This window comes from Equus quagga, chromosome 8 (assembly GCF_021613505.1).
Source record: "Equus quagga isolate Etosha38 chromosome 8, UCLA_HA_Equagga_1.0, whole genome shotgun sequence".
In the NCBI taxonomy this organism is placed as follows: domain Eukaryota; kingdom Metazoa; phylum Chordata; class Mammalia; order Perissodactyla; family Equidae; genus Equus; species Equus quagga.
The window spans coordinates 71,516,926-71,538,190 of NC_060274.1; the positions used below are offsets into that span (position 1 = coordinate 71,516,926).

The 21,265-nt window shown below is 35.5% G+C and overlaps 1 protein-coding gene across 6 annotated transcripts in view; it reads right to left on the reverse strand.

Moving 5' to 3' along the window:
* ETV1 (ETS variant transcription factor 1) overlaps positions 1-21,265 on the reverse strand; it is a 90,452-nt gene that overhangs the window by 9,171 nt on the left and 60,016 nt on the right. For all 6 annotated transcript variants that reach the window (XM_046670750.1, XM_046670749.1, XM_046670748.1 and 3 more), the window contains 3 exons: positions 8,825-8,893; positions 7,131-7,199; positions 3,915-4,084 (listed from right to left, as the gene is read on the reverse strand). In XM_046670750.1, the coding sequence (XP_046526706.1) occupies positions 3,915-4,084; positions 7,131-7,199; positions 8,825-8,893 (308 nt within the window). The remainder of the gene's footprint in view (positions 1-3,914; positions 4,085-7,130; positions 7,200-8,824; positions 8,894-21,265) is intronic.

Consider the following 21,265-nt stretch of genomic DNA (forward strand, 5'->3'; position numbering starts at 1 on the left):
ACATCTTTTAAAAACCTAACAAGGGCTATCAGTCAATCTTTAATAGACACGATAACTGAGAAGCATGCAAACCTGGTGGGGCCGTGAAATAAATTATTAATATCTCTTTAAATGAAACAACAATTTCTGAATACTTTTTCATTTACAAATGAAATTGTTTTCTAGAAATTCACCAGGATGAACTTAGAAAGTAAAATATGTGCAACAAACTTTAAGACAACACAGTGGAAGACTTTGGGGAGAGAAAGATGATTTTTTTAATACTCTAAGCAGAGTTTGACTTTTATGATGCTAGTTAGTTCTCAGCATTCTGGTCTTAGCAGACATTTTGAAACAGTAAAATTTATTCTTCGAGCTGTCTCAATGTTACATTCATCACAAAGCTGAGGGAAATGGGACATACTAATACGCCTGTGAAACGCAGACAAGTCATGCAAGATGAATAAGTTCTAGCAATCTGCTGTATAACACTATGCCTGTAGTTAACAACACTGTCTTTACACTTAAAAATTTGATAGGAAGGTAGATCCCATGTTAAATGTTCTTACCACAACAACAACAAAAAGACTGACGCAAAATGAACAGATAACATAAATAATTTCCACCCACCAACTAAGAGAGTCCATTCAGCCCTCACATATCACCCACCAATCACCACCACATTCAGCACCACTAAAAGCCAATGCATCACTCTCAACACGGAGTGGCTGCAAGGTTGGAGATACTTTCAGTGACTTCCTTCTAACACTCCTTCAGATGAAAACTTCGGCTGTTAGGGAGGAGAGTGAGAAGATGATGGCACTACAGCATTCACCCACACTGTCAAATGAATGGAACAGGAAAATGTAATAGTTGAAGTATTGTTCACTTTATTTTTAAAAAAAATCATGCTTGAATATGCAAGAGTAAACCTGGAAACCACAATCAGGGCCTGGCTCTCAGACTTCTTGGCAACTCTTCCAGCTCAACAAGTTTGAATACCATCAGAAGACTTCACTCTGAGTCCTATAGACGCTTTACTGTGCTAATAATTGTTTCCTGGAGCAATTCCCTAGGATCTAAGATTAATCTAACAATAACATCTCGTTATCTCAAATATCTTAAAAGAGAGATGTTAAATATTATGTGCTTGCTAAAGTTATCCAAACACACTGAACAGATAATCAGCATGAGTGAAGTCTCACTCAATATTATTCTAAACTGCAAGATGAAATATAAAGAAATGGAATGCAGGAATAATTCCAACAAGGATGGCTTCGGAGCCACCTTTCACGAGCTGTGCTGACACAGATCCCCAGTCCCCAAAGAGCTCAGTGTAGTAGAAAGAAGAGGCTGAGGGTGGGCCACAAGGCTAAAGAAATTTCACAAACATTTTCCAAAGAAGAAACTTAAACATAAACAGCACAGTCATTGCCTGATGGAAGCAATTGCAACAGTCAGCAATGCAGCAATCAGAAATGAGACGTTTCATTTCAAGCAAAGGCCTTAGGAGACATTTAGTGCTTACTGCACAATTGCCATTGAGTTAGTTACTCTTTAGAAATGGTCTACTGATTCTGAATTACCCAGCCCTTTTTTCCTTTATGTGTCTGCTACAGAAAAGGTGTTTAAATGTTGGTTTGTTGTATGGAACAGATGTAATCATATTTCTTCTCTGCATTTAAAAAATCAAAGAAATTCAGAATCTGATAGAACTTAATGGTCATCTGGTCAAGTCTCCTATTCTACTTATTCAAACGTGATCATCAAAGTCAATAGTTGCTAGATAAGGAACTTAATCATTTGCGTAAGAATTTTTACTCTTCTGAATGGATCAATAATTACTAACATAATTCAGTAATTTCCCCTATCTTAACAAATGTATGACAAAAATAAAAAATTCTGTTTCTGCTTATTTTAATCACAGGTGGCAGGAGATAACTGTTTGATATAAATTCTTGTTGAATGTACTCAGTTCTCGCATGAACCAACTCTTGCAGCGATTATTAACATCTTTCATGAGGTGAAGAGCACACATACCCAACATGTTAAAGGGCTTTCAAATTACTTTACATTACGTGTTTCTAGTCTCAATTTGTTAGTACTTCACATTTTTGCGGTTCTCTCACTTACATCATTTAAGTATATCTACATAAACATTTCCTGTGACAGGCAAATTAAGTTTTAGACACACTACAAAACTCAAACACCCAAGCATTCAGTCCACACTAGATAATGGATACTTTCAAATTCTGACACTGAGCCCTCTGTGTGTGTGTGTTTGGTGTGGGGCAAAAGAGATGCAAAGCTAACCCTCCAGTACAACCAGCGTATTGATACAACCTGGAGTGGATTTAACTGTGCTAACCAGCTCCTCTTATTTTGTACTTCTTTTTTTTTTTTTAAGATTGGCCCTGAGCTAACAACTGTTGCCAAGCTCTTTTCTTCTTCTTCTCCCCAAAGTCCCCCGGTACATAGTTGTACATTCCAGTTGTAGGTCCTTCTAGTCCTGCTATGTGGGATGCCACCTCAGCATGGCTTGATGAGGGGTGCCATGTCCATGCCCAGGATCCTAACCAGTGAAGCCTGGGCCACTGAAGCAGAGCATGTGATCTTAATCACTCTGCCAGAGGGCTGGCCCCTTGTACTTCTTTTAACACATATTTGAATCAGATAATCTCTTAAATCTTCATCAGTAATGTGCCCTTATCTTCTGGATATCAGATTAGGGCATGTTATCCGATTATGATTGAAAACATGGTTTCATAGGGCAGAAAATTTAAGATGTATAGCCCCATCAGCTTAGGTTGTAAATGTCCATCTATACCAAATAATCACTTGAGTTTAAAAATAGCTGGATATCTTACTCAATTTTTTTACCTTCCTGAGGTGTTTAGATCCTACAGCCAATATGATCGGTCACAGGCATTTTAGCTAAAAATCTTCCATTGCTTTCTTGGCTGATATAAACTAAAGTCAATTTTAATAGAAGCAGAGAAAGCATCGTTAATAACACACAAACATTTCATATGAAAATCACCTTTCTATAGAGGTCCAAAATACTATTCATGGGTTATGCTGTAATAGTAACAGCAGCATTAAGCCTAAAGCTGGTCCTGGGAAGAATAAAATTTAACTGAGAAGTTCTTCAGGAAATACTCCTTTTGTATGTGTATGAAGGCCAGGGGGCACCGAGATAGTTGAAGGTAGCTGAAAGTGTGTTCCATTTATCCATATTATCTTTATCCAGGGTACTCTCATTGTGCTAATTTCTTAGCAACATTTTAAACTTTATCCCTACCTTCCAAGGGAGTGTACACAGCCCAGCTGACTTGAAACAGATGTCACCAACAATCAAAGGGAAACAACATTCCTACCAGGCCCTTGTCTCCTAAGAAATACTTAAGGAGTGAGAATTTTCCACTGTGGCCCTTGCATCCTTTTATCCCCCACAGCTGTTTCTCCCCCATTCCCTGTTGCACATGACTTTAGTCTCTAAATGTTCCTCTCCAACCCCCTTGACAAAATCAAGATTGTCCAAATAATAGCTGTTAATTCTCAAGAACAATTCCTCCATACCCAAAACTAGTTGAACTTTGGCAGACATCTCTCCTCTCTCCCTCAAAGACCACAAAACATCCTGCCCTCCTGCTCCAACGTAGATGCTCTTTTAGAGAGTTCCCAAGTCCCGCATTCTTGAATAACGATGCTCTGGTTGATTTCCTTCAACATCAATTCTGTAGGATAGCATTCAACAAGCATGCAACACGTTCATTTTTATTTTAAATGAACACATGCCTTTTTGCCATCCTCCTTCTAATTCAGAAGTTTTCCCTAAAGTTTTAGAATTAAAGAAATACATTTTGGCATGTTACTCAAATATACGTTTCTTTATATTATATCTGATTTTCTTAACGAAAATCTACTAAACCCACCTCTTCAGGCTCAATCAGTTTAAACTCCATGCCTCGCCCAGTCCAGGCAATGAAATGAGAATTGGAAGGGTCGTCCAGAAGAGCTACCAAAAACTGCCAGAGCTGCAATGATCCTCGCCGCTGGTATGTGGGGCCTTCCCGATACATTCCTGGCTCTTGTTTGATGTCCCCTAAATTAAAAATTTTTTAAGTTTCTATTATTAGCAATATTATGACATTTACATAAAATTGACATTAAACCAATCACGAAAATGGTTAAACCACAACTACTTTATGGGTTTCTGTGAACTGTAATGTTACCATTAAATAGGGATTTAAATCAGTTACAGAGTTGAATGTAAACTAGGAATCAGGACAAACTTGCAGACAACTATATATAATATATAAAGGTCAAAATAAATGCACACAGGTGCAGAATAAACCCACAGATGTCATTTACTTATAAAACTTTTGTAATAACTATCTTTTTTTCCCATTCATTTCTTTAACAACCATAGCATCTAATCACATTTCTTTGCTTTTATTGTTAATGTCATTACTCACTGTTCTAAGCAACACTGAAGAGGGAGTAATCAATTTTAAGCTCTGGGCATTTTATTTGTACAAATTAAATTCAGTAAATTACAATCATTAACTTGATTGACCTGTAAATACTTCATTGACCTCTACATGACAAACTATTGTAAATTTTAATGCAAACATTTCAACACAAATTTAATAGCATCTTAAACTCTGAGTTAAGTAATCTTCACTTTATATAAATTAGGAAAATCTCTTGGGTAATTTAGGGCATACCAGATTACCATCATACCATTCTCCCTCCACACCTTCATACTGGCACTACCACATTCTCAACTGGAAGCAAATGAAAATTCTCTCATTTTTCTTTATCTTCTGTTTGCATTTCACTCACTTGAATTCAGTTTGCTATTCTTTTTCTAAAAGTCAAATTTAAAAATGTATATATCAGAGCTTTCTAAAAATCCATATTTTTAGGCAAGAAAAGTTTCTGTTACATTTATTTGTTATTCATATATAGTGTAAACATCTATTGAGTAGATGACAGCAAAGAACGTGTTAGTTTTGCAAGGCTTCTAGTATAAATCTGGTCAGATATCTTGGTTTTACCAAAAAAGAAAAACACCTCAGTTTCATGTCTACTGATAATGTACTTCAGTCTCCAGCCAACTGTCTCAAAAATATGCGGAATTGGTCACATTGGGGATTGAATGTCTAGGGCCCTGCAAGCATATCATTGTTAATGCATGAATTTCTCTTCTCCGCTAAAGAAACAATTCGGCCAGAATATATTCAAGCTGATCTATTCACACTAAGTTTAAATTATAAAACAGACGAAATCACAAGCTTTTTAAAACTTTCCTTTAGTCTGTAGACAGAAACATACCTTTTAAAATAATTACAGAAAGAACAACACTTTAAAAACCTACAACAAAATAAAACTACTCAGTCAATAGCTACTAAAAATTATGATGTTTTGGTCTAAGCAAGATATTTAGAAGTGTCGCTTCATATTGATTTTAATGACAGTTTTATTTCTCTCAGTTTTTCCTTCTGAGATTTACAAATTTTTTTCATGGGGGTAACTGAGCAATTGTGCAGAGAGAGTGAAACACTGTCAAATTTTATAATCTCTAGATTGCTTCTGCCTATAAATGTAACTGATCATACTGGCCTTATACAATGAAAAGATAACCCTTGGTCTCTTTCTTCTTGTTCTCTATTCCTTGTAAAATGCAAGACTAATACTATCTTCCAAAAAACGTTTTCTTAGTATAAAATTGAGGAATACTTAAAAGTCAAAAGGAACAAATAACGAAGACAGTTAGCTTCGGTAAACACCGGTGTGACTTTGGCTTGTTAGATTATATCATAATCCTGTCTATCCTTTTGAGCAATTTTTCTTCCCTCAATGCCCATACTGATTATCAAGATTTACTAAAATATTAAGCTCACTAAGAATGACAGAAACTAATGAAGGTCATTCCAGGAAGTAAAGGCTTCATGCCTTGTCTCAAGAGAAAAGGCTGTATTTTAAGAATCATGATGCTCTGCTAACGGTGCTAAATAACACAGATCACACCTCTGAAACTCAAAGCTTAAAACAAACATCTATTGTAGAATAAGGCCAAAAAAGTGATCCTTATTGGAGCTTAATCCTGCGACCTTGAATGAATTTATCAATTTAAAGGAAGGCTAAAGAAGCAGATCTTCCCAAGATTTATCATCCCTTCTGGGAAGTATAAGAGAAGCAAAACCCTCTGGAACAGAGTACGTAGTGTTCAAGCAAGTAATTAGAGATTGAGAAGCAATCTGAGCATGCACTTTGCTGTTTAAATAAGGACAATTAAAAACTTCTGAGAGCTACCAAGTCATTACAACCACGATCCCCAAAGTTTGTGCAATCAGCTAATCAGAGGCCCCTGCTCGCTTCCTGTTAAACAATCAAAGCAGGAACTAGGGAGACCACTCTGAAGAACCAAGACATCAGTGAACTGTTCACTTTTTACCCAAGCTTCCTTATAGATGGTGACTTCGGGCACCGTTGTCAAGAAAAGAAGACTCTATCTAACGTGACACCCTTTTCTAACATCTGGGACCTTTTCACTGCAGCAGCAAGTGATATTAAAAAGGTAATGCTCTCCTAACTCCATTTGAAGCAATTACAAAGTAATGCCACATTAGTAATGAACATCTTCCAGAAAAAAAAAACAAAAAAGGACAAACAATCACTAACTAAATGGGCAGCTATGCTGTTCCTGTATTCCATAATGCATCTTTTCATGAACAATAAAGGGAAAGAGTCTGCATTAGTCATCTGTGCATCCACAGTAGCATGCTTTCTGTTCTGCTTTGTTAATTATGGGATCAGCTTTCAATAAATCTCGAACAAGCTGCATGTGCTCAGCAGGGCAATGGACAGGCCCCTCTCACTCTACACAAAGCTCCTCAAGAACGATACTCTGGCTGTTATCTCTAAAAATGGGGTCTCTCATAGGGGGAAAGAAAAAAGCTTCCGGATGGAGGAAGGAAAGAGAGAATTTATAAGAGGCAAAGTTTAGCGAGAGTTGAGTGCATCATAAATGATGTGCATAGAAATCTTTAAGTAGGGATGTTGACTGTTTTCAGCAAAGGCGAGGGTGATCTCTCCACTCCCTCTTATAAAAATCAAACCTTGATGTACAATCAAAAACCTACCATCGAATTTCTCTGGGACAACACAGGTGTCATCATAAAACTGCCTGGGGCCCTTTTCAAACATACAGCCTGTGGGGGAAAATAGGATACATTTACTCATGACAGAAATGAAGCTCACAAACAATTTAAAATATAACCATTAACACAAAAATTGGGGTGGAAAAGGACTGTCACTTTGTAGCTCTGTGACCTTGGACACATCCGTTTAACCTCTGTGCCTCAGCTTCCTCATCTATAAAATGGGAACGATGATAAACCATCTACCTTATAGGGTTGTTCTGAGGATAAAATGATTCAATATATGCAAGTTGAGAATAGTGCCCAACACACAGTGATATCTGAGAGTTAGCTATTTCTATTATAACTAATCCAAGCATAGAACTCACGTAAACACTGGCAACCTAGGAGTTATAACATTATTATCTCCTTTTCCATTTTCTTCCAAGTTTCATTATTCAATGAGACAAGAGAGAAATCAAAGTGAATTACTGATATTTATCTTGCATTATTACCCTGATGAACTAAAACACATTTGGTTTACCCCCTTGCTTCACTGGAGATATATTCAGCTAGGCTAACCTTCTCATATTTTCATCTTCAATAGCCAATGTAGTTGAAAAAAATTTTCTTTTTGAACTTTCCTTTTTACGGTAACATAACTAAGCTCACAGAAAAAAATGCAAAATAAACTGACAGCTCTTCACAATTGTTTTCTCCCCCAAATATCCTTGATTGCGGACCTTCAGTTAATAGTTGTTATCTTTAATTACCAGGAAGAAATTTCATCTAGGCTAGTCACAGTTTTATTTCTCAAATGTATTGGTCTCTATGGTGGGTACATAACATTAACAACAGCAGCAACGATAATTACATTGCATTTGCGTGAAATTTTTGGTCTCAAATATTTTGGATTTACCAGCTCATTATATTATCCTTTGGGATACTACTTCTATTTTTGCTTCTATTTACTTCTGTTATTGTCATTTAAACAAAACAACCAATATTAGATCTAACCTAGAAAGATATATCTAATTCATTTTACTGAGGACGCATAGCATACTTACACCAAGAACTATGCACATACTTCCCAAAATACTTTAATGGGGATTATATCCAGATAAAACCATTTTTATTCATTACTTTGCATGTTTCAAAGTCTATTAGATCAAAGCTTTCTGATCATGGTTACCATAAACACATCCACAATAAAAACTCCTTCTCTAGCCCTCTTTTGCGAAATTCCATTCTTAACAATAACTTGTCCAAAAATGTAAAATCCAGGATATTTAAAGGCAAATATATTTAAATCTACCATGTTTATTTCAAAACAATGACTTAGGTCTGTAAAGCAAAACTAAAAATTCCTCGAAGATACTTTTCAGTAGAGAGCAGTAAGGTGGGATAATCTATAAAGCACATGTCCTATTTCAAACGGATGTGGTTGTTGGCAAAAAAGAATACAGAAATACACTTTTCTGCTGTTTATATGCATATGAATCATGTTAACAACCACCTACAAGATAGCATGATCTGAAAATCTTCCTTTTACTTTAACAAAATAAAGTTTTAAAATAATGGTTTAGGAAACATAAGTGATTTTTCCCAGAAAATATAATGATTAAGTGACTGCAACCTTGGGATGTCTGATTATGCTGAAAGGTATTCACAAGGAATTTTAATAATGGAAAACTTAACTTCTGTTCTGCTGGGATGAGCCAGGAAGCCTTCTTGTCTCATATAAATGGAGTGGCAGCTAGGCACTTCTGAAAGAAGAAACAACATTGGTCAAAGAAAAGTCTGGAGCTGAAAATGTGCTGTTTATCAATGGACAGAGTGAAGATAGGAAAGTAACAGAAACTGACAGGAGTCTCCACAAGGGGAACCTATCAACACATAGTTAACATTTCAGGTAGGGCCCACACAAGAAATGGAAGAAAGAGAAGCACATCATGGTGAACACTGATACTCTTGAACAGGCATGTGCATTCAAAGTTTTACCCATATCAACCTTACTAAAGGCTGGCTCTACCTGCAACCCCATAGAAACGTGACAGTGTCCTTGAAACAGTGTCATGAGTTAAAATATGTTTTAGGACATTTATGGAATAAATTTGTATATCCCACGGTATTCAAAGCAAAGATCAACAGAAGATTCATTCTGAGTTTACTTCATGAAACCTGGATAGCAATTACTATGAAAAGACAAAATTGCTACATCTCTTAAAATTAGTTCAGCCTTTTAAGGTGACTGCTATTTTTTCCCCCAGATAAAAGCATAGCTGGCTTTTCATTTTGTTAAGCACACAGGTCATATTCAAAACCAGAGGCTATAAAACAGAAATCCAACAATTTTATAGCAAACATGGTTATTACCCTAAGAGTGAGGCCTTGCCTATGTGGCCAAGTTAACTCATCACTGAAAAAATAAATTTGGTTAATGGTTAAACTTGAGTTATAGTGATGGCTGTGTATTTAATATGTTTAGTAGCTTAGATATGGGGAAAAGGAAAGAAATATGGATTAAGAGACAAAAGATTAAAATTCAAGTCCTGAATTTACTCCTAATAAAGCTGCATGACTTTAGCTAAGCCATCATGTGTCTAAGTTTATATAAAATAAAGGGTTGGGTCAGATGTTATCGAAAATCCATTATGGTCCCAAGTTCTTTGATTCTGAATATAGAAGTTTACTCACGTAACCAGAGGTCAATTCATGGGGAAGCCAATGAAGTTTCAAGCTGAGGACCTTCACTTGCAAGAGTCCCTTCTGAGCCTCTGTACCTAACTTTGTACACGCTATTTAATTTTCTTTCTCTTTCAGAAGGTTCCCCAAATTTTATAAGTTTTAGATGCCATAAACCTGGGCCTAACCTTGCATATAACATATATCGGTTCTACAGGAATGTATAAATATATGTGATTAAGTTAACTCTATCTTCTGTATGCGTTATTAAAGCTTTTTAAACAACACATACGAAAATAAATTTATAAAATATATATTACGTGTGCTCTTTAATATAAGAATATGCCCTCCTTTTCACCACTTTTAGTAACCACGACTTCTGAACAAGTAATAAAGAACATTTAAATGAACTGGAATTTAAAAACCCTTATCTCTTCTTAACTATCTGTCTATAGACTTTTGTGCTATGAGAGATAATTACCACTATTTACTTGGCCCAGATGTCATTCTTTCTTATCTGGAATGTTCCATTTTTAAAGTCTATCTGATTTTTTAAAAACGTGACTGGTAATGAATGTCAATCAAAATATGAGACACTTTTTCACAGAAGAAAGTTTCTCTCATGTGGTTTTAGTTAAAAATCTTAATGGCAATCCATAAGAGCAATAACATTTAAAAGTATGTAGGAATCAATAGCTTACAAGTTGAAAACAGTGTAAAACTCATTATCAGATGTTTTACTATATCACGCCTTGTTATATAAAGTATTATGTAGCACGCAATTCTGACCTTACAACAGGCAGAGTTAACCTTGTTTCCTGATATCAGCACTTATGACAGGGTTGCAGTGTCGTTGATCTGCTAGGTTACCAAATAACAAGCAATCCATTTTATCCTAACTTTTTAACCAATGGTACTTTAAATTAATTTTTAATGTTATTTTGATTTATTGCCATGCATAAGGTCCCTCAAAGCAGCTGGGGCTGGAAGGAACAGTGTTAATGACTCTGCCATCAGCTCAGCAGCTGCTTAGAGGCGAGCATTTTGTTGTACCAATGTTGACACCCTGCCACAAAATACTTTTACTGACTGCTGCCCAGCTGGAGTGTGGCTGTAAAAACAGCTGGCTGGCTCTGGAGGCAGCTAGATGAAAACATATAGGCAAAACTCTATTATATATAAGTGTGACTAAATGCAGTCTTTCCTCCCCAGGGTGGGGAGAAAGAGAGGAAGAGAGGAAATGCAAGCAATTCTGAGAAACCCACTATTCAAAGTTGAAGGAACATCTGATAAAAGTACTCTAACATAATACAAAATAAGCATAATCCTGGAAAACTAGACATTTGACATCAAAGACAGGCTTTGATGGATAATTTCACTAATACTCATGTATCTATTGAACTGGCTGATTTGTTGTTTCCTGTTCTACTTACTCTGGAATATTTTTCACAAATTCTATTTACTAACCTGTGATAGTTAAAGTATACTGATTTAAAATTCATAATAAATTAATGACTTATAATTAGGCTAAAAACCAAAACCCCTACTACATTTCCAAAGGCCCAACTTGTGATCTAAAAAAAAGCACTGAACAGCAATTTAGAAAAAAAATACATATATGAGAATATAATTGTGTTTTCGCCAGCTCTGAATACTATTTATTCCACCCCAGAGTAAATAAAATTAACATCTAGCTCTTGAAATTGAGACACTTGGCTAGCATTGTTTAAATCCAGTCTATCTTTAAAATCGGTGTCCTTTACACAGTCCAGAGAAGCCTGAAAAATTATGGCTAAGAGGAGTTTATTCCCCTAAAGTAACTAAAGTCATGTTATCCTAAAGTGATATCAGTTAATTTATGACTATCAGAGTGGGTCAGACTCTAATCAAATTGTAGAAACATTTCCAAAGTGATTATTCAATCAAATGACTAACATGGTTAATTAGGAGCCATAAACATTGCTCTGAAGTTCATCAAAGTAATGACTTGCCCAGAAAAATTACTGCTAATTAAATTGCCTGCTGCTTTCATTTCTACCTTATCTAATAAAAAATCCAACCAATGAAGTTTGGCATTACATTGTAACTTTTGCTAAATGCTCAAGTGAGATCCAAACTAGCTAAGCGGTGACTTCAAAGGCAAAGGTTTTGTGGCAGGGAATGGAGGGACTGCATATGTATTCACTTAGGTTTTTTCATGGAATGAAACTTGCAAAATTCAGCAACAATGATAAGATGTAATTGAACCTATGCACAAATGTTAAAATGACAGCATATTTGCACTGTCCTCTTACACGTCCACAGATTATAATCTTAGGATCATTCATACAGCATGGTGATTACAAACATGCACCATGTCATCTAATTGACCTGGTTTGCATCTCATTTCTGATATTTTGTGGGAGTATGGTATTTTGTTAGTTATTTAACATCCCTAACTCTCAATCTGCCCATGTGTAAAATGGGAATAATAATGGTGATATCCTTCAGAGGACAGTTGGGAGGACCATACGGGGTAAGATATAGGCAACATTTTGCCCAGTATCCACAAACAGTGAGGATTCAATATATGGTGCTTATTATTAATAACAATTCATTTTTAAGTGAACCTCACAAGTATTTAAACTGAGTGAACCCCAGTACTTAAAACTAGAAATAATTATGTATTGAAATTATTTTTGTATCTTAATTTGCTATTCTTAAATCATGTATCTATTAAGATGGTTGATTTGTTGCTTATTAATGTAATTATTTAGTAATATTCTTCACAAATTTATCTATTAACCTATGATATTTAAAATATATTGACTTATAATTCATTATAACTTTATGACAAGTTTTAAGTGAGAATCTCCGATACATTTTCAAAACATTTGGAGGTACCTCTTTCGAGCTTCTTTTTATTGTATTAATTATTAGCCCCTGATATTTGGTGCTAAGTGACTTTGGTTTAAAAAGTTTTACCTTTAATCTGTAAATTGAATTACGTAAATTTAATTTAGGACAAAGGATTTTTTACTATTTTGAAACATGGACCAAAGAGCCCTACAACATGACATTAGTACTGGGTCAGATCAGCTCGCAGAAACTAGACTGCCTATAATTTGTCACAGATGGGTCCACGGTGATGAAAGCTGATCTAATATGCTGCAAAAATTCAAAGCAGCAAAGCACAGTTGTCATTTTAATGCACTGGTCAATGTAGGGGGAGTTAACAGTAAACTACAACCCAAACTACCCGATTTGATTAGTCTTTACCTTTAGTAACACTGGTAAAATTCCCTTTAAATTATGATACACAGGTATGAACATAAACTTGGCTTCTCTGCCTCTTGACTTGCATTTTAAAGCTGTACTAGGAAACAGAATATAGATTTGGGAAGCCTTACCAAAGGTGGGACCACACAGTGCGGTTTTGAATTTGCACATAGAACACTGCTAGGCACTGCCCTGATTTGCATATTTGCTGCCCAGCAGTACAGAATGAAGGTTTCCCTTCAGGGCATGGTTTGCCTAAAGTTTCAGAAGCTACATCAGGACCAATCAGAAAATATTTGCCACAACTGTCTGAGACATCCTTATAATTTGTTGAAATTGTTATCAAATAGTGTGCAAACCTGCAAACACTTCAGATTGTGAACTCTGAATACAGAAGAAAAAAACACCTCTCTTTAATTTGATGCTTCTGGTTAAATTCTTATAGCAATAATCAACGTAACTTAATTAAGCATTCAAGTCTCTGAGAGTAAATGAGAAATCCCAGTAAAACAAGTTTAAGTTCAATAATGTATTTTAATGTGATTTTGCCTTCATATGAGTATGCAATGTGAATATGGATTGAATACACACTTGACTAACTTCTGGAGGAGGTGCTGTGACAAAATCAAGTCCACCTAAATTTGTGTATTGTATATTGATAATGGTGGAAAACTCAGCACATTAAACGTCCAGAGCCAAAATCTGTGTGTGGACATACATCCAAAATTATCAGATACTTGGTGAAAAATGCATGTGTGTATATGTAAATCAATGTATACATAAGAGTTTAAGCAAGTGTTTCAAAAGCAGGTATCTGTTATCTAAAGAAAAACTGAGCTATATCAAGAACTAATGACATCAAACTCATTCAAGAAAGATGAGCATTATGACTGATTTTGCCCAAGTTTTATCCGTCTTAAGCTTCATGCTTGACTGTTTTGTTTGTTTCTTTTCATTTCCTGGCAAATTTGCAGCTTAATGCTTAAAATCCAAAGGTTTTCTAGAATGCATAAATAATATGAGCTTTATGAAGATGTATTTAAATACAAATGCATTCACACACATCCTAGTGTAGCATCCTCTGACTCTGCATTTCCACTTGCCACATGAATAGATTTTGTGTAGCTAATGGAGAAAACTATATTTTATAAAGTTTTCTGAAAAGGATGCTAATGGAAGAAAATGTTTTTATACCCATATGACCTATTATAGAACAAACCTAAAAGTATTAACCCTAAAATAAGGCCCAGTATTAGTATGTCTGAATTCACCTGAGAAAGAAAGCAAGCGTGATGGCAAAAAAGTCATTTTAGGAGACCTATTTGTTGTCAGTCACAAAAGCTCTACGTGAATTTAACATCTTGGTGACTGAACCTCATGTGAAGAAGGCAGAAAAGTTAGACTTGGCTGAAACTTAAGAAGAGCGTGATGAATTTAGTATTACCTCATTCACACTCAGACGAGATCTTTCTGATTCGCATTTTTAGAAAACTGTGAATATAAATAACGTAAAATCTGCAGAGATATCTCTTCCATCACAGCTCAGATGTACTGAATCTACTGTGGATAGACTTTGAGGACAGAGAGAGAACCATGTTAGTGTTTATATGCCTAGCATAGTGTTTGCAAAATCCTAAAAAAGAAAAAAAGTAATGCAGTTATCTGCATTCAGATGCTTTTAAAACTTACAGGTTACAGAAGGTGAGAAAAACAGGACCGAATTTTACCTACAATACCACAAACTTCTCTTGTAAGCACTGGGTTTTTGGGGAACAGTAGCCTACACAAATAATGACCAGATTCAAACAGGATTAGCTTATATGATCTAGTTGGCTCACAAGTTTACAAGTTTTACAAGCCTGTGAAGGTTTTATTAAGTTAGAGTTCAAAATAAAGTTGAAGTGATGGGAGATATAAGCACAACTGTAACTTTGACTATTGATTAGATATTATTGTACTCTGACAATTAACAGAAGTTTAAAAGAAAATATGAGAAAAGATGTCTTTTGCTGCCAAAACAGGCCACAAAAAAATTCTGAAAAGGTGGAAGATTTAAGGTTGAACTTCAACCCTCAATTGTTCCCCTTCTGGAACCTACATGATTTGAAACAAATACATCACAGATTGCTTTGTCCTCTCACTTTCATCTCTCCTTGGATCCCCACAATATTCAGATGATTTATCTTGCTTGCTGTGAACATGAATAATACCAGTAAGAATTTCAGTACTTTTGTGTTTCACAGTCAGAAAACAGTGTGACAGGGTAGTATCCTGTTGGCCTTGCACAATACAATTGTATTAACATAAGAACTTCTCCCTTCTTTATCTTATCCTCTAGCTCCAAAAAATGTATTTGTAAATATAAGAAACAATTACGGCATCTTATTCAAGGACTAGTGATCTTTGAGGAAATCTCCAGAAGTAAGATAAAATCCTTTATTACTGCCTGGACCCCTAATACTGTTTTGATAACTTTACAAACGTAATCATATTTAATCCCTACAAAAATACAAATGGATGGGAATTATTTGTCCCTTTTTATAAATGAGGAAACTGAGGACAAAAGAGATAACAAATCATGCTCAATATGACATAGATAGTAAACAGATTTCAGGCCTAGGATTCAGTATAATATTTCCAGTGTCATACAAAGTGGGTGGTTTTCTTTCTTAATGCTAAGGATAACAAAAACATGTGGATGAAGCAGTGAACTGTGGGGGCCCACACACTGAAAGAAGGGTCACCAGAATGGAGAGTTCAAAGAGGCTTTTCTAAACTGAAGAGAATAGTAAATAAATCACAATGACACATGCTTGTCATTCGTTTGGATGTGTTTTGTTTTTCACATGTATTTTTGAATATCTATCCTTGTAAAGTTTTCCAGACTGTATTGGAAACAATTAACTGGAAATTCACACACAGACATAGGCTAAAAACAATCATCATCTACTTAATCTGACAAAAATTCCTTGAAAAGATTTCAGTTGTTATTCATATGTTAGGTAAAAATATGTTATGAAATAAAAAGTCTCTCTTTTTCTCTAAACTATTAGTTAACTCACTTAAGTATAGAAATCCTTCAAGTGCAAAAAAATTCCATAACAATCTTCTAAACCTAAAAACACATACTCAATTATATATATATACGCATATATATCTTTTTAAAAGTAAATAATATTTATCTTTCCTTTCTTCTTCACATTCATGAAACACACACACACACAGGGAATGACCAAAATATGCCTGCTTAAACTGTCTCATTTAATTTCAAATGTCAGTTGCGCATGTAAAAACAGTTGTATGTTCATTTCATCCACTCCCAATGAGTAGTTCTCAGCCCAAGCATCCTGGTTGTCTTCCTTAAAAAGAAACTAAGAATCCCACATTATAACAAGACGCTCCCCTCCCCCTTCTAATTCTCTTTTTTCATGCTAGTACAACTCACAAGCAGCTTATCCCTCCCCTCCCCCTTTCCTGCCTGTAAAATCCAAGTTAGACAAACACTGTGTGGCTAAAATGACATATTTGAATGGAATTCAGACCCACCAGTTCCTGTTTATGTTTCTGATTTGAGAATGTTGTCTTCTCATTCACTATACATTAGGAACACTGCAAGGCCATAAATAGTGTCGGGTTACATGCAGGCAGGACCAATGAGCATTAATCATTACTTCCAGTCAACTGGCAAAAGCAGCAGCTGATGGAACACTACACCCTTCAGCTCTGTATAAATGGACATTCCAGAGAGTAAGAGTGTGTATGTGTGTGTGTGTGTGTGTGTGTTTCCTTTCAGTCTCCATTTTATGAATGAAACTCCAGGCTCTATAGAGTCCATTCATGGAAGAGAAATGCTTACAGGGCTCTGCCCCTAGGGATCAATCAGTCATGGGCAAAACTGATATGATTGGTTTAAGACAGCCTTCAGCCTTCCATTACTGACTTAAAATGCAGTCCCTGTCCATTTGACCTGTGTTAATGCATAAAGAGTAAATCCAGATCGTGGTCTCAATTCTCAAATCAAATCACTAGCCAATGCCACTTACTGTAACTGTAGATTTAGAGCATATTTAAGTATTTCTTAGAAAAACTGATATAGTGGTCCAGAGTACTGTTTTGGGAGATTTGCTATTTTAGCTCAGAAACGAATGAGGAAAACTCATATGAGATATGCTAGCGATAAGAAGCAAAGTCAAATTGTGAGGCCAATCCATGACCTCTGTTATAATGACAAAATCAATTAGGAAGACATCACTGTCACTTTTTCAATTGAAGGACCTAAAAATCAGAGATTAAGTGATCTACTAGTCCACAAATCACTGGCTGAGTAAAAGAAAATTATCTTTGGACGTTAGAGAAACAGATAAGATGTTAACATTTTCTGAAGGATCAATAGCTCATTCCCTTAAATTCCCAAGCGATCCTCCAGTTGAATTTCTTGAAGCAATGGTTTAAAAGTTGAGAGGGAAAAAATGAACTGCCATGTTTCAGGAGAAAATGTGGCCACAAGAAAATGATGCTTAGTAATGGAACAGGGCCAAGGCTGGGCCTTTGGGAGTGTTAAATATCAGGTACAAAAAGCCAAAGTTCATGGGACCATAATCATCACTGCACTGGAAATTACTAAAGATGGTAATAGTGAAAAATATCTAGAGATTTTAGGAGGAGAGAAAAAAACTATGTATGAGCAATAATGGGAATGATTTGTGAAGAGTCAGTCCCATACTGAACACTATTAAACATATAATAGGTTTTATCAGCCATCTGTAACTTGCTCCTTGACTCCAGAGGGAAGAAAACACTTCTCTCTTCCAATGACTTGAAGCCAGAGGGGAAAATAGTTGCAGTCAACAATCCCTGTATACATCTCTAAAAGACTGCTCAGGGGATCTTTACCATGTCTGTAGAAGAAGGAAAGAGGAGAAATGCGAAAAAGTGCCTGGTCTTTGGTTTTAAACTTGTAAAGGATTGTTTACTATGGCATTATGACAATTTAACATTTATCTTCCAATGTCTAATATCTGGTAAAGAAAATGGTAGAGAATAAAGTTCTGAGTTAAAAATAAAAAAACACCATATTTTGGAGTTCAAAGTTGAATACTTGACACAGCCATGTGGGGAGATGATAAGGATTCCTATAATCTTCCATCCAGAGAAAACATGGACCAGAGCAAGACCACTGGAGTGAACACGCATGAAATTATTAATTTCAAATAACATTTTTTCAAGGCTTTAAAAAAATTCAGTATTCTTTTAGGAAATGCTTTTTAAGGTGGTCCACAGATACATAAATAAAAATGAGGAGATGAACCTGAACATTTTCTAACGTAATACTTCATATTTTTAAAAAATATGATTTTTGATCATGGAGACTTCCTTTTTGGAAATGATGACTCTTGCTAGTTTATGGCCAGAACTGGATATTCGAAGTAAATATCAGTAGTCTTGTCTTCTACTCTCTCTGTTCTAGACAATTTTAATTAGCATTTTTCAACAGTTTATTTTTGTAATCACTGAATTCCTTGTGTTTCTTGAACAATATTTTTGGTTGTTTACCTATGTGTAACTCAATTGTTCAGAAAGGATGTAAGGAAATTTAGTAGAAAATATGTATTTCTCTGAAATAGATATCTTCTAAGTAAATAGTAAGAAATCATTTTAAAAAATAATATACTCTGATGATAGCATTTCTAAGACATTATTATAGTCATAATAGTAACAATCATATAGTAATAGTTTAGAGATGGACTACTAAGTAATTTTCTCCTTCTGAATTTGGTTGTTTTTTTTTAATTTTGTGCAAGTTGTGTCAGTTGATTGAGGCCCTATCAAATCATCTCCAAACACATAAAGCGCTATTTATGTTTCTGTGTGGCTGCAGAAAATATTGTTCTTCTTGCTCTGCTGTCCACTGATTTCATCTTATAACTTTTACTTTACAGCCATATTATATGCTCTGTAAGGGGAATCCCAATCAGTGCTTACTAGAAGCAGCACCGGGAATTACTTCACTACTTACCCTAATATATGATTAAGACGAGGACCCACCAACACAGCAAAACACACAACAACACTCACAACATAAAAATCTTCCTGTCTTACCACTTCAGAAACCCAAGAGTAGCTAACTTTCTTGATTAAAGTGCCTGGGCTTCTGTGAGTACCAGATATATTTGTCAGCTCTGACGGAGGAAAGTTCAACATATTCCTAGTTTTAACATATTCAACATGAGGTAAATATTTTTTCAGTACCTATTTCATTTCTCTGCCTGCATATAATTTTTCCACATCCTAAGGACAGATAGCACTTTCTAAATTTAAAGATTTGTCTATCCGCCTTCTTCAAAGTCCCAAGGTGATGAAGAAGTATATGAGGAATGCGGGAGAGATTTCTCAGAGGAGAATGGATGGATTTAAAAATGGAGGGCTCTTATTCTCCCAAAGGGAAACTTTCCTTACATTACATATTGCAGTCCCTCATAAGCTTTCTGGGAAAAATCAGATTTGGCTGACAAAGGGCTGTTCTAGTTAAATTTTAACCTATCGAGCTATCAAGAGTTTTAACAAAGAAAGAGTGAAGTCCAATAAGAAGGCTCAGACAAACTGAAAGTTCATATACTCAAAGAATTTTAGAGCTGCTTGGGCCATTAATTTGCTTCTTTTCCTGCTAATTATTATTCAGTTTTTTCCAGAGGAACTCTTAGGAAAAGTCTCTTCCTTGACAATCTCAACTCTTGGCAATGTTTATGGTATATATAATTTTAAAGGAAACAGGATGCATTTTAATCCTAAATATCACGTGAAGTCCTATATTTTCCTATCGCACAACAGCGAGCATCTAACAATTAGAATAAAACTGGCGGACCACTTAGTGTGAAATGTACACCCCCAAATTAGGATGACCACACTTTAGGTATTAGAGTAGATGCTGTCATTGTCCTAGATTGTGCAGAGCTTTTAAAAACCATAGAAACATACTTAGTCCAAACATTAGAGAAAAGGATCAATATTATATGTAAAAAACTGTGCATTAAAGTACTTATTTTGGACAATTGATTAGAAAGACAGACTGTAAACTATGCTGTAAACTAAGAATAAGAAAACCTTGGTTCTAGTTTTGGCTGTTTTACAAAATATCTAACTGATGGTAAGTGAACTTAGATAAGGCTTAGACACATTTTTATCTGTACAACTGAGGGGTAGAGAAGGAATGTGAACCAGGTGATCCAGAAGAGCTTTCACGAGTTTTACGATACATAGTTCTACGAAACAACTATTTGTACCAACTTCCCAATTTAAAATAGTGCTAACATTTGCCACCACATAAATGTTACGCGCCTCCAAGTTGAAACAAGGCCTCATCAGTACTAGCAGGAAGGGCCCCAGAAAATACAATTCAAAAATACAACAACATTTTCTTCAGGACACACGTGATGTCAGCTTTCTCCTCTACCCTCTACTTTTACTGCTTCCTCTTCTGAAGCTCAAGGTATGCACTTTCCCCCATTTTCTCAGTTCAGCAACCTTCATCACGTCCCTGAAAGTTCTCCTTTCCCACTCATTATTTCCAGCTCTTAGATTAAACTTCACCACATGGCTGGGAGGCAACTTTGAAACTCATTAGAGTAATAGAAGGGGCCTCCAAGACTAAAAACACCTCATTAACGTGTTGTCCTTCCAATCAACTCCTAGGTTAAGATTTTAATGCACTCCAACTTGAAAGGAGCACAGCACCAACAGTGGGTGGGACTATAAGCACTGTGCAGGGAGGAACCTGAAACCCACAAGGAGCACATTAATTCTCCTCCCACCTCTAAGGCAGCCCTGGACGCAAACTAACGCAAAGTCAGGTAGGTTTGCAACGAATGAGAATCTAATGTCATCCTTTATTTAGCATTCTTTTCACTTATAGGACTGCTGTGATTAATTTGGACACTTTTCTTCTTAAACTCTAAATGGGTTATTTTAAAACGCACTTATTCTGTCTGATCAGGAAAGTAGTGTGTAAGCATTGTTAAAATACAAGGCACTTTATAGACAAAATAGAAATTGCCTATAATATCACCACCCACAGATAGCCACGGCATTTCTGTACTGGGTCTTATTTTGAATCACTTATGCTTTACATATATATATATTCAATAGTCTCATTTCATTAAACATTTTTTAAAAATCTGACTTCTAATGGCTGTAATAAT